General features: G+C 40.4%; 1 protein-coding gene across 1 annotated transcript; it reads left to right on the top strand.

Moving 5' to 3' along the window:
* Positions 1–262: 262 nt before the first annotated feature.
* LOC134656135 (uncharacterized) lies at positions 263–13162 on the top strand. Its single transcript, XM_063511656.1, has 5 exons — positions 263–1256; positions 1337–1523; positions 1770–3382; positions 3637–4543; positions 13039–13162. Exons 2-5 carry the CDS (start codon positions 1343–1345, stop codon positions 13083–13085), a joined length of 2748 nt encoding a protein of 915 aa, XP_063367726.1. The 5' UTR covers positions 263–1256; positions 1337–1342; the 3' UTR covers positions 13086–13162.
* The last annotated feature ends 1481 nt before the right edge of the window (positions 13163–14643 follow it).

Raw genomic sequence — 14643 nt, 5'->3', positions numbered from 1 at the left:
CCGATAAAATTAAATCGTTCATTTGATCATATTGGAGTAGAACAATGATTAAAGTAGATATAATAATTTTTAAGGGAATAGTCATTAATTTGTATGATATTACTGTAGCCTTAATATTTTTTCTATCATCACTCGAGCGCCGGGTCACAGTACATTCATAGCTTAAGGCGGTAGCCGACGAACGTGGCGTGAAGGCACGCGTCCACACCTCGCGTCGGTCGTGGCTCGCGACGCGCACTAGAGTAGCAGCGCCGTAAGCTACGCACGTCCACTGTGGCCGGCCCGGGCGACCGCGGCCGCCGCTCGGTACACACTGGTACCGGGCACGCCGAGCCGCGCGCGCTGTGCGTATGTATGTATGTACACTATGGAGATGTTTGTTATGTAAAATGTATTAACATTACAAAAATTATATATGATACTTATATATAAATTACTATTATAGAACACAGTATGAAAATAAAAACAAGTTGACTTCACATGTATATTGTCGTTGAATTCTTTAAGTATAATATGTAAGCGTAGGCGCCCCCGCGGCGGCCTAGGCCCCGGCGGGCCTCCGGCCTCGGCCCGGCCCCGGCCCGGCTCGGCCTCGGCCCGGCGCGGCCTCGAGGCCCGCCCCGGCCCGGCCCGCCTCCCGCCTCGTCGCACTGTGTCCCGGAGCTAACGATCCCTTAGCCCTAGTGCCCGTACTCGGTTAACGTAAATGCGTTGGAAATACACAACAAATTTTCACATTGCCCGGTTTTTCATTTCTAGTTTGAGGCCTCATTCTCGATTATGTTTTAATTCTAACATGTTTAATCATAAGTATAGGTAGAGCTTATGCCTTAGTAATTGTATTTAGTGATAAAATATGTCTCTGACGACTGTAGTAACCACGCGGGATAATTGTGATGTCAGTTTATGCCATAATCCTGGAACGCACTTTCATGTTTAACAAGCCTCTTCGAAATTGTATTCAAGCAAGACTTTATACATTTCTAAATGTGAAATATGAAAATGGTTAAAGAAATCGATGTCTTTTTATAGAACTAGCCTCGAACTTATGGCCCTAGAGACCGGTAAACGCGGGGTGCGTTGAACCGCGGTGGCGGTCGATACGGCCAGCACTGCCAAGTTCACGTGGCGCCTGGCCGCTGGCGCGTCGCCATGGCTACCGGCGCCAAACACTGGAATCTCGAGCCTAGGCCGCACCACTCCCCTCCTTCATTATTTCCTTGCATTCCAATACAACTAGCGGTGTACATTATCCAGTAAGTACATAATATTAAAAAGCTAGTTTTTCTTTTAAATATATAAATGTTTTGATAACATTTCTTAATTTTGCATTAAGGTAACAATGAGACTAACGGGGTCTCGTGCCTACGCAAGACCAGCTTCTACGCCTACAATGCCCCCGGGTCTTGTAGAGCTAATGGAAGGACTTGCAAAAGATGTCCTCAAAAATAATCCTGAAAATGTCTATGAATTCTGTGCTGCCCATATGCAGAAGTTACTTGAAATAAGAGATGGCCCTGCACGTAAGTACTTTTCTTGGGACATAATGCTTTCGAAAGTTAGCAACAGCATAACGTTAGATGGGGTAAGACGACCACTGGGGCAAGACAAACACTTGTAGGGAATTCTCATACTGTATGTCTTGCTCCGAGCAAAATAAACTATGTCTTACGCCACATGACCTTATCATAGATAAGTGTATACAGTTTCAAAATGTCCAGTTTGCGTTTTTTTTTCATAATCACAAATGGGTATATGTTGGTTTGCAGCACCGAAAAAGCCATTGTCCTTGGAGCAGAAAATAGCTAACGCACAAGAAAAAATAAGACAAAGAAATAAAAACCGTCAACTTCAGAACGATAGGAAGTTGTCGGAGCATCCCAATGCAAAACTCGACAATGAAGACAAGCTGCCTGTGAAAGAAACGCCCGTTGATACATCTGCTATACAGCCAGTAACAGTCAAAGAAGAATTTATAATGAAGAACGAAGTTGAAATATTTCAAGAGCCTAATGTAACTATAGATACTAATGACATAAATACAGATGAGCCGTCTGATGTCGTAAACGAAGTTATCGAAGTATCCCAAGTAAAACACGAAGCCAAGGAATCCGTTTCAAATGTTACTGAAAAATTTGAAACTGAAGGATCATCAGAAAAAGTGACTGAACTGGTCAATGAAACCATAGTCAGTGTTGTCACAAATGAAACATCTGACCTTGAACCTAATATTAAATCAGAGAACGTTACTGATATGGATGACCAAAGCAAAGAAATTGTTGATCTTGTCATTCAAAGTACTGAACATGTAGAAAATATGCCTCCGAATGAAGAAATCTTTGAAGCTCAATTGGACGATTATGAACCTACCGTTGGGAATACAGTCGTTGATGTTGAAGAAAAAACTGATAGTAATAACGGAGGGCCCGCAGAAAAAGAAGTTATTACAGATGAGTTATATGAGGTGGCTTCTACGCTGCTATTAGCAAGCAAGACTATAACTGCGTTTTCTAACATCACGAAAGAGGTTGTTGAAGAACCAGAAATTGATAAAAAAGAAGTAAACATAGATACTCAACATGACGAAATATGGTTGAAAGAGTTTGCTAACCAAATTGAACCTGGTAAGAAATTAGAGGGCATCATTGAAGAACACAAAATAATTAAAGAGGGACCTACAGATATTCCGCACGAAGAGAGTGGCGCTGACAACATTTCTTTGAAAGAGCGGGTCGAAGACATAACCGGTACAGATAACGAGCACGTAGTTGAGCTAAATCATGGCAGTTTGCTTTCTAAATCAAAAGATTCTGCAGATCCTACTGTCGAAGACTTAAATATCAATTCACGTGATACCATTCTCCAAACTGAAAGTTCACATGATGAAAATGAAGTTTTATCTTCCACGGAAACTAAAAAGTCAAACACAGCAAATTCCCAAGTTTCAGTAGAAGGCGTTGAATTATCTGAAAATCAGGTGCTTATTGAAGAAACCACCGAAAAGTCTACTGTAGATGACAGTTTTCCTAATAAGGATGAGTCTAATGATCAAGAAGTTCATAAAGTTAACTATGCATCACAGGCTGACATAGTAACTGAAGTTGAAGATAAACTTCCAGAGCAAGGACCTGTGCATTCTGAAGAATCTGTTGTGAATGATAAGACAACTGCTCATGATAACATAACTGCTGGTAACAAAAGAGATTATATAAATGAAAGTGATGAAATAACTGAACACACTGCAGTAAGTGGCATGGATTTAGAGACTGCAGCAATCACAATACAAAAAGTATTTAGGACTTTCTTATTTAGTAAGAGCAGAGGATCCACATTAGATGACACCGTTAATGAAAACTCTTTGGATGAAGATATGGAAAAGAAGGTAAGCACATTTTCTTGTTTTTTGTCCTGGTATTGCCAGGATGCAATAGGAAAAGTTTTCCAGAAATGGGTATTTCTATTTTAAAGTGTTTATACCTAGAATTTTTGTTGTAGATTTTCGATCATTTATGACTGACATGAGTAACAAAAATGGACATACAAAAAATGCATGCAGATTTTCATATGATTTTTACGCCAACCTTGCAAACCATAGTCTTGTTTTGTTTGTATAACCTATCAGTGTAGGATTTTCAGGACGAACCCGAATATGCAACTGCTAACATAAACAAAGAGCGAAGAACATTAGGAATCAGTAGAATGGATACCGTCTTGCAAACAGTAAACGAGGAGAAATCACTGTCGCTATCAGATGAATCCTCTTTGTCAAGCGCAGCTACCACTATACAAGCGCATGTCCGGGGATTTTTAGTCAGAAATAGACTCGCCTCTAACAAAACGGCGTCTAGTAGTTCTTTAGTAAATTCTGACGGCCAGTCTACATCATTGGATGGTGACGTCAATGAACCTAAAAAGACTATTTTAAATATCCACATCGTTCCTGAGAGAGGACAATTCATGAGCAGAGATGAAAGTTTACTGACGTCGATCGACTTGCCTCTTGACAACAGCCCACCGTCTTCAATTAATTTACACCCACTGGGCTATGACAAAAGTGAGCGACGAAAGCAACTGAAAAGAGAAGACGCTGTACAGTCTATTTCACCTCCTAGTAACAACAGCGGAAAACAAAGTGAAGAGGTGGACTCTGTGAAAGAAACACTTAATGACAGCGACGATGTCGATATAAAAGAGGAACACCAAGCTGTAAATAGCCAAGATAAACCTCATGAAGTGGACACTGAAAGTTGCTATACCACCCTTACAATTAGTTCTACGGCGGAAACGGTTATCGATGCCGATACTTATAATCCTAGGGAAGTCCTATCAAGTCCTGAACATAACTTGGAATCGAACAATAAAAACCACGAAGTTCTTACTAGTTCCGATGAGATGGACGTTGTTACACCATCCACAATAGCTGCAAAAACTCCTTCAGTAGACACTGAGAACGACGATAAACCAAAGTTGGTTCACTCCGGGGAATTTCATGACATAGTGCTTCAGACTCAAGTGAAACGGAGTGAAGCATCAGTCGTCCGTGGTGAGTGAAGACAACTATTATCAGGTGATAACTCCTTCCGTTCTAACAAGGCTATCGCATGAACTGCTTAGAGTTAGTGCCTTGATAGTTCGCGATAGCTTTCGTACGCATCGTGTGGTATTTTGCAAGTAGTTAGATGAAAATTCAAACAGCCTAGCTAAGAATAGTGCCAAGTATTAAGTTACATTATAGTTAGTGTTAGTACTATCAGATCAAATCCATACGTTTAATCTAAAATGTTTCTTTCTGTTTCTAATTCGTTCTACACAAACATATTTTCATTTTGGTGTCGGTTTCATTTAGTAAAGATACCTCCTAAACCTTAATTTAATTTACTTTCCAAGCTATAATCTCCCTTTTTTCATATCATTATTGAATCTGTTCATACATCACTAAGTATATAGTATAAACTAAAGTCGCTTCCCGCTGTCTGCGGATTTTGATGCGGTTTTTTTTAATAGATATAGTTATTCAAGAGGAAGGTTTATGTATAATTTTTTAACCCATTTGAAGCCGGGGCGGGTCGCTAGTATCAGTATCTATACATATAATAAAGCTGAAGAGGGTCGAAAGTCTGTACATGGAAGATATTCGAAAAAAAGTTGGTTGGGGATACTTAGAATCGATAACAGAACACGTTCCAACAGTTTTTAGAATTTTTGTCTGTTTGCCTGTTTGTCTGTTTATCTGTTTATTTGACCGCGCATCACGTGAAAACGGCTGAACGGATTTTGATGCAAACTTTACTAATCTGTCAAGAAAATCCCTGGCCCTATTTTAGGCTAGAAAAATTCAACCCCTAAAAGGGGGGGTGGTCACAACACTCAATTAAGTTATGTTTGCACCTGAATCTTATGGCGTTAACTTAAGAAAGTGGTGCAAACTTTTTTTTTGTGTATGTACTTTGTAAAAAAAACAAAATTTTTCTTAGTCAATGTCAAACGTCTTTGCAAATACATATTAAATCACATTTATAGACGGGTCTATCGCGGGTCTATTGACAATAATTAACATTATGTGAAGTGGGTGGTTTGAAAATATGATGTCTACCCCAAACTTTTTCATACACTTTTCGTCGGGTAGTTGCACAAATCTCTGTTTTGATATTTTGTTGGGACATCAGATAGCCGCGACCACGACCAGTGAAACCTGTGTCGAAACGTCGGTAAATAAAGGTAATAAAATAAATTTCGAGATAGCCCGTCTATAAATGTGAGTTCATATGTGTTCAAAACGCGAAAGTTTTTAAATGTTTACACGACTAAAAGAGTGTACCTATTGTTTCCAGCGTTCATGTTTGTATGTATATATTTATTTATAAATAGGTATTATGTCTTTGTAAACGTCAAACAATTTGGGACTTGCATTTTAAACGCTAACTACCATACCTTTCCGAAAAAAAACGAATTTTTCGCGAAATTCTCGCAACGTATTGAGGTTACAAGGTAGCACGGTCGCAGGAATCTGAGGAAGAATCAGAGACGTTCACGCAGTGTGAAGCAGGGGTGTTGCGGATGCCGATTTTTTGACATCCGCGGATGCGGATGCGGATGCGGATTTTTAAAGGCTCACATCCGCGGATGCGGATGCGGATGCGGATGTCAAGATAGGTACATAAAAACGTCAAATATTACATTTTAGTAATTTTTATTTCAAAAAACTGGCCAAGTGCGAGTCGGACTTGCGTTCCAAGGGTTCCGTACAATAAGTCCCACTCACGCTTGACTGCTAATTTCTAATAGGTTTTTTTGGCTAATTACTAAATTACCTAGCAGTCTAGCACTTCCGCCGATGCTAAGACGTTCCTGTACCGAACTGTTCCACATCCGCATCCGCATTAAATCCGCATCGATTTTGTGCGGATGCGGATGCGGATGTTGAAAATAATGCGGAAGTTCCGCGGTTGCGGATGCGGATGCGGATGTTCGCAACATCCCTGGTGTGAAGAACGGTTGACCGCTCAGCGGATTCGCACGACAGACGCGCTCGACGGTAAGTACTGTGGTGCAGAAATCGAAGGTGAACAGGCAGTATATAGTTTATACCTAAATCCATTAACGCTGTCTTGGATGAAGGCAACGTCACAACAGACCCTCTGGAGTTCCTAAACTCATTAAGTGCTTCAGGACTCCCAGCACACACATGAACCTACATTAATACTATTGTTCTGTGTTTAAGCACTGACAGCCTGGACGCTTCGGGTCTTCCGCCTTACGCGGAGCTCGGCCTTCGGCCTTCGCACTTAGACACTTATACTATTGTTCTGTGATTAAGCACTGACATCCAAGACGCTCGGCCTTCGGCTTTCGCATTAGATATCCACACCAATATTCAACCATTGCGGCTGTGTTCCTGTCATAGCCTCTCTCAATTTTTTCTATCAAAAAAATTCGCGCTCGCTACGCTCGCGTTTTTTACTTTTAAGGTTAAGCCTACTTTGATAAAGATGGCATTCTGGGCACCCTACCGAGCGACTACTACTACGACTTAAGCATTGACATCCTGGACGCTTCGGGCCTTCGGCCCTACATGAAGCTCGGCCTTCGGCTTTCGCATTAGATATCCACACCAAAATTTCACGTAAACCACTGCGGCTATATCCCTGACATAGCCTCTCTAATTTTTTTTTCTATCAAAAAAAAATTCGCTCTCGCTACGCTCGCGTTTTTAATACGATTTTAAAGGTTAAGCCTAATTTGATAAAGGTGGCATTCTTATGGGCACCCTACCGAGCGACTACTACTACGACTTAAGCACTGACATCCTGGACGCTTCGGGCCTTCGGCCCTACGCGGAGCTCGGCCTTCGGCCTTCGGATTTAGACACTGATACCATTGTTCTGTGATTAAGCACTGACATCCTGGACGCTTCGGACCTTCGGCCCTACATGGAGCTCGGCCTTCGGCTTTCGCATTAGATATCCACACCAAAATTTCACGTAAACCACTGCGGCTATATCCCTGACATAGCCTCTCTAATTTTTTTTTCTATAAAAAAATTCGCGCTCGCTACGCTCGCGTTTTTAATACGATTTTAAAGGTTAAGCCTAATTTGATAAAGGTGGCATTCTGATGGGCACCCTACCGAGCGACTACTACTACGACTTAAGCACTGACATCCTGGACGCTTCGGGCCTTCGGCCCTACGCGGAGCTCGGCCTTCGGCCTTCGCATTTAGACACTGATACCATTGTTCTGTGATTAAGCACTGACATCCTGGACGCTTCGGTCCTTCGACCCTACACGAAACTCGGTCTTCGGCCTTCGTATTTAGACACATACTATTGTTCTGTGCTTAAGCACTGACAGCCTGGACACTTCGGGCTTTCGGCCCTACATGGAGCTCGGCCTTCGGCTTTCGCATTATTTAGATATCCACACCAACGTTTCACGTAAACCATTGCGGCTGTGTCCCTGACATAGCATCTCTCAATTTTTTTTCTATCAAAAAAATTTCGCGCTCGCTACGCTCGCGTTTTTAATACGATTTTAAGGGTTAAGCTCTACTTTCATAAAGATGGCATTCTGGACACCCTACCAAGCGACTACGACTTAGGCCAATTTTTTTTAATTTAAGTGTTATATAATAAATAACACTTAAATTAAAAACATATAATTAAACATTTTTTTACACTGTTAAAAGTAATCCCCGGTACATACATATATGTAGATATTTAGTTGTGCATACATAAACAAAGTGAGAGAGAGAGAGTAAATAAAGTGTAAATACTCGGCCTCAAGTTTTTGATATCTATAATATTCTCCTTTCCTCTAATCTTACTTCTAACTAATATAATATTAGACCTAAATTCGAAAGTTTGTTAAGAAGAATGGATTTCTATGTGTATGATCCTTAGTTTTTCATACTCAGAATGATTTGACTGGAGGACAGAATTGGATGATATTTGCCATGGACATGATTTGGATAGGTACAGAGTCAAGAACGTAAAAATACAAAAGTAGTACTGTATTGTCCGTTATACACCTACTACTCTGTGTCGTTTAAATCACGTCTAATCTATACATATAATAAAGCTGAAGAGGGTCGAAAGTCTGTACATGGAAGATATTCGAAAAAAAGTTGGTTGGGGATACTTAGAATCGATAACAGAACACGTTCCAACAGTTTTTAGAATTTTTGTCTGTTTGTCTGTTTGTCTGTTTGTCTGTTTGTCTGTTTATCTGTTTATTTGACCGCGCATCACGTGAAAACGGCTGAACGGATTTTGATGCAAACTTTACTAATCTGTCAAGAAAATCCCTGGCCCTATTTTAGGCTAGAAAAATTCAACCCCTAAAAGGGGGGGTGGTCACAACACTCGATTAAGTTATGTTTGCACCTGAATCTTATGGCGTTAACTTAAGAAAGTGGTGCAAACTTTTTTTTTGTGTATGTACTTTGTAAAAAAAACAAAATTTTTCTTAGTCAATGTCAAACGTCTTTGCAAATACATATTAAATCACATTTATAGACGGGTCTATCGCGGGTCTATTGACAATAATTAACATTATGTGAAGTGGGTGGTTTGAAAATATGATGTCTACCCCAAACTTTTTCATACACTTTTCGTCGGGTAGTTGCACAAATCTCTGTTTTGATATTTTGTTGGGACATCAGATAGCCACGACCACGACCAGTGAAACCTGTGTCGAAACGTCGGTAAATAAAGGTAATAAAATAAATTTCGAGATAGCCCGTCTATAAATGTGAGTTCATATGTGTTCAAAACGCGAAAGTTTTTAAATGTTTACACGACTAAAAGAGTGTACCTATTGTTTTCAGCGTTCATGTTTGTATGTATATATTTATTTATAAATAGGTATTATGTCTTTGTAAACGTCAAACAATTTGGGACTTGCATTTTAAACGCTAACTACCATACCTTTCCGAAAAAAAACGAATTTTTCGCGAAATTCTCGCAACGTATTGAGGTTACAAGGTAGCACGGTCTCAGGAATCTGAGGAAGAATCAGAGACGTTCACGCAGTGTGAAGAACGGTTGACCGCTCAGCGGATTCGCACGACAGACGCGCTCGACGGTAAGTACTGTGGTGCAGAAATCGAAGGTGAACAGGCAGTATATAGTTTATACCTAAATCCATTAACGCTGTCTTGGATGAAGGCAACGTCACAACAGACCCTCTGGAGTTCCTAAACTCATTAAGTGCTTCAGGACTCCCAGCACACACATGAACCTACATTAATACTATTGTTCTGTGTTTAAGCACTGACAGCCTGGACGCTTCGGGTCTTCCGCCTTACGCGGAGCTCGGCCTTCGGCCTTCGCACTTAGACACTTATACTATTGTTCTGTGATTAAGCACTGACATCCAAGACGCTCGGCCTTCGGCTTTCGCATTAGATATCCACACCAATATTCAACCATTGCGGCTGTGTTCCTGTCATAGCCTCTCTCAATTTTTTCTATCAAAAAATTTTTAACTTTTAAGGTTAAGCCTACTTTGATAAAGATGGCATTCTGGGCACCCTACCGAGCGACTACTACTACGACTTAAGCATTGACATCCTGGACGCTTCGGGCCTTCGGCCCTACATGAAGCTCGGCCTTCGGCTTTCGCATTAGATATCCACACCAAAATTTCACGTAAACCACTGCGGCTATATCCCTGACATAGCCTCTCTAATTTTTTTTCTATCAAAAAAAATTCGCGCTCGCTACGCTCGCCTTTTTAATACGATTTTAAAGGTTAAGCCTAATTTGATAAAGGTGGCATTCTTATGGGCACCCTACCGAGCGACTACTACTACGACTTAAGCACTGACATCCTGGACGCTTCGGGCCTTCGGCCCTACGCGGAGCTCGGCCTTCGGCCTTCGGATTTAGACACTGATACCATTGTTCTGTGATTAAGCACTGACATCCTGGACGCTTCGGGCCTTCGGCCCTACATGGAGCTCGGCCTTCGGCTTTCGCATTAGATATCCACACCAAAATTTCACGTAAACCACTGCGGCTACATCCCTGACATAGCCTCTCTAATTTTTTTTTCTATAAAAAAATTCGCGCTCGCTACGCTCGCGTTTTTAATACGATTTTAAAGGTTAAGCCTAATTTGATAAAGGTGGCATTCTGATGGGCACCCTACCGAGCGACTACTACTACGACTTAAGCACTGACATCCTGGACGCTTCGGGCCTTCGGCCCTACGCGGAGCTCGGCCTTCGGCCTTCGCATTTAGACACTGATACCATTGTTCTGTGATTAAGCACTGACATCCTGGACGCTTCGGGCCTTCGGCCCTACATGGAGCTCGACCTTCGGCTTTCGTATTAGATATCCACACCAAAATTTCACGTAAACCACTGCGGCTACATCCCTGACATAGCCTCTCTAATTTTTTTCTATAAAAAAATTCGCGCTCGCTACGCTCGCGTTTTTAATACGATTTTAAAGGTTAAGCCTAATTTGATAAAGGTGGCATTCTGATGGGCACCCTACCGAACGACTACTACTACGACTTAAGCACTGACATCCTGGACGCTTCGGGCCTTCGGCCCTACGCGGAGCTCGGCCTTCGGCCTTCGCATTTAGACACTGATACCATTGTTCTGTGATTAAGCACTGACATCCTGGACGCTTCGGGCCTTCGGCCCTACATAGAGCTCGGCCTTCGGCTTTCGCATGAGATATCCACACCAAAATTTCACGTAAACCACTGCGGCTATATCCCTGACATAGCCTCTCTATTTTTTTTTCTATCAAAAAAAATTCGCGCTCGCTACGCTCGCGTTTTTAATACGATTTTAAAGGTTAAGCCTAATTTGATAAAGGTGGCATTCTGATGGGCACCCTACCGAGCGACTACTACTACGACTTAAGCACTGACATCCTGGACGCTTCGGGCCTTCGGCCCTACGCGGAGCTCGGCCTTCGGCCTTCGCATTTAGACACTGATACCATTGTTCTGTGATTAAGCACTGACATCCTGGACGCTTCGGGCCTTCGACCCTACACGAAACTCGGCCTTCGGCCTTCGTATTTAGACACATACTATTGTTCTGTGCTTAAGCACTGACAGCCTGGACACTTCGGGCTTTCGGCCCTACATGGAGCTCGGCCTTCGGCTTTCGCATTATTTAGATATCCACACCAACGTTTCACGTAAACCATTGCGGCTGTGTCCCTGACATAGCATCTCTCAATTTTTTTTCTATCAAAAAAATTTCGCGCTCGCTACGCTCGCGTTTTTAATACGATTTTAAGGGTTAAGCCCTACTTTCATAAAGATGGCATTCTGGACACCCTACCAAGCGACTACGACTTAGGCCAATTTTTTTTAATTTAAGTGTTATATAATAAATAACACTTAAATTAAAAACATATAATTAAACATTTTTTTACACTGTTAAAAGTAATCCCCGGTACATACATATATGTAGATATTTAGTTGTGCATACATAAACAAAGTGAGAGAGAGAGAGTAAATAAAGTGTAAATACTCGGCCTCAAGTTTTTGATATCTATAATATTCTCCTTTCCTCTAATCTTACTTCTAACTAATATAATATTAGACCTAAATTCGAAAGTTTGTTAAGAAGAATGGATTTCTATGTGTATGATCCTTAGTTTTTCATGCTCAGAATGATTTGACTGGAGGACAGAATTGGATGATATTTGCCATGGACATGATTTGGATAGGTACAGAGTCAAGAACGTAAAAATACAAAAGTAGTACTGTATTGTCCGTTATACACCTACTACTCTGTGTCGTTTAAATCACGTCTAATATTGGAATAAGGGCGAAAAAAACTATTGGTTTTGGAGTTTAGTTTTGTTTAGTGGTACCTACCTAATTGTAAAATATTTTATCTGGACTTCAGTCCGCTAATCGTATCCATCTGTCAACTTTACTTCAAGTTCCGCCTCCAGGGGAGAGAAAGAGAAATTAGGGATGAATTCGCTTACTGACACAGACCGAATTCCACGCGGGCGGAGCCGCGGGCACAGCTAGTAAATATTTAAAACTCAACCTCTCGTTTTTTGTTGTTTCGTTTAAAATGTCGCCATATCTGTGCAGCTTGCTGGAAATGCTGGATCTATTTTAGAAATATTTAAAAAGTGTTTGTCATTTAATCGATAACGGTTGTATTATATTTAATTAATAATTTTATATTATGGCTATTATAAAAGTATCGATAGAAACGACTATTTTGATGTGTATTCAGCCCAGCTAAAAAATATTGGCAAATGGCACATTCATAGTTTAATACTTACAGTACTACTGTAATAAACTGATAACAGTTCAATGCATAATCTGTTCTGAAGTATTAACATGTTTAAAGGTAGACTATGGTTGTATTTAAGTGACTACAATAGGTACAGCCAGCTTTGCAAGGTAGGCATGAATTGTCTACAACTGACCCGCTCTACACAAATTAGTATCGGAATAGGGATTAGAAAAGAAAAAAACCTACACAATTCTGTCTGTAAGTAGGTAGTAAAAAAATCGTACTAATCAGTTTGGCTTTTACAGAATTCAAGAACGTGCTGGTGTACTTCTTACTATGGGACAAGACCTAAAATATCGGCTGCTGGAGTCTATTTATTACCTAACGATTTTCTTTATAACTAAACGTAAATGTAGAGATGCACGTATAATATAGTGGCCAGAGTAAAAGAGTTGTTTAAAATAAAATTTTACCTATCGTGAGCACGGACATAGAGAATAAACTATAACTTCATGATCGTGAGCCCATGTACCTACTTACAGAAGCCATCAGATATATCGGAGCGGCCAAGGTGGCCAAAATCATCTGATAACGCACTCTAACGCCTTGACAATAAAGCTGACTTTGTGGTGCGACCAATAAAATCAAGTACTGCCAGTACTGGTGCAATTTGATATGAGCAGGAGGCATTTATCTTTTAGAGTGAGAAAGTAACGACAGTCCAGAGGGGGCCGATTTTTGAATTTCGACCACTCGATTTCGTGTATTTCGTTAAATAATATCTACACTACTGGGCATTTAAATTCTACTAATAGAATTGAAATCGAGTGGTCAATAGAGACAAACCAAAGAAAGTCTGCAGCGCAATAATTTGACATCGAATTAAAAAACTACATATGGCAATGTTTTTTAAGCAGTCAGTAAACGTCATGCACTATGGTATGTGTTTGTCAAAATCGTTTAAATATTCATTGTGTTTTGTGATGAACGGAATAAACATGGTGAAACCTTACAAAACCGGCGTGCGGGAGTTACTTTTCCGCATGACGAATAATTTTACACTTGTAAAAAGTCAGCACGAGGCGATTCAAGCTGAAAAACGACAATGTTTACAAAATTTGGAGTTGATGACGGGTAAGTGGAATGAAACATCTTAATACTTCACCATATGTACCTACTTAGATAATATAATATTGGTTTAGACTAAGGATTCACAGCAAATTAAACACACCTAATAGGTATAGGCATACTTATGAACTTCCTCTAACATTTCGAGAAACTCATTGGTACTAGCCGGGTTTTGAGCTCGAACCCACAACCTCCATGCTTATGCTCACGGCATGGGTACCTACTAGTTGAAGCTAAAATTAATTTTTAATATATGTTTATTGTTTTAATGGTTTATTTCGTTTTTCCGAAAACTTTAGTTCGCAAATTGCGGGCAATTTCTCTGTCAATCTAATTACGCCTTAATGGGAGTAAAAGAGAAAGATGCTCGCATATTGAGAACTTCGGTGTTTGCGGTAGGCCCTCTGTACCTATTTCCCGCTGTCGCGGATATTACAAAAGCTTATTAATTTTGATGAAGCCAAATGTCACATTCTCCCAATATTATTTATCAATATTAGTATACATATGTCTACATATTAATAGTGACATCTATTGTTGGAATGAAATTTATTTTACCATAAAAATTAAGTTGTGCATACAGCTTAATTTTTTCATAGACGGTAAATATGGTAGAAATTTCACAAGTATCAAGACTATTTAATCCATTTTCTGTGGTGTTGTCGCATACTGATTTTTAAAAACTACTTTTAATCTAGCGCTGCAGACTTTCTTTGGTTTGTCTCTACCAATAGATTCGCAATTTCGATCGCTCGTATTTCAAAAATTAACATTTCGCCGTT

Source organism: Cydia amplana, chromosome 17 (assembly GCF_948474715.1).
Source record: "Cydia amplana chromosome 17, ilCydAmpl1.1, whole genome shotgun sequence".
NCBI classification, from domain to species: Eukaryota; Metazoa; Arthropoda; class Insecta; order Lepidoptera; family Tortricidae; genus Cydia; species Cydia amplana.
This window is presented reverse-complemented; position numbering and strand designations above follow the sequence as displayed.

Coding starts and splice junctions, on each gene's coding strand:
- LOC134656135 (XM_063511656.1), top strand. CDS start 1,343: ATGAGACTAACGGGGTCTCGTGCCTACGCAAGACCAGCTTCTACGCCT. Junction 3,383..3,636: donor ATGAAGATATGGAAAAGAAG/GTAAGCACATTT, acceptor TAGGATTTTCAG/GACGAACCCGAATATGCAAC. Junction 4,544..13,038: donor TGAAGCATCAGTCGTCCGTG/GTGAGTGAAGAC, acceptor TGGCTTTTACAG/AATTCAAGAACGTGCTGGTG.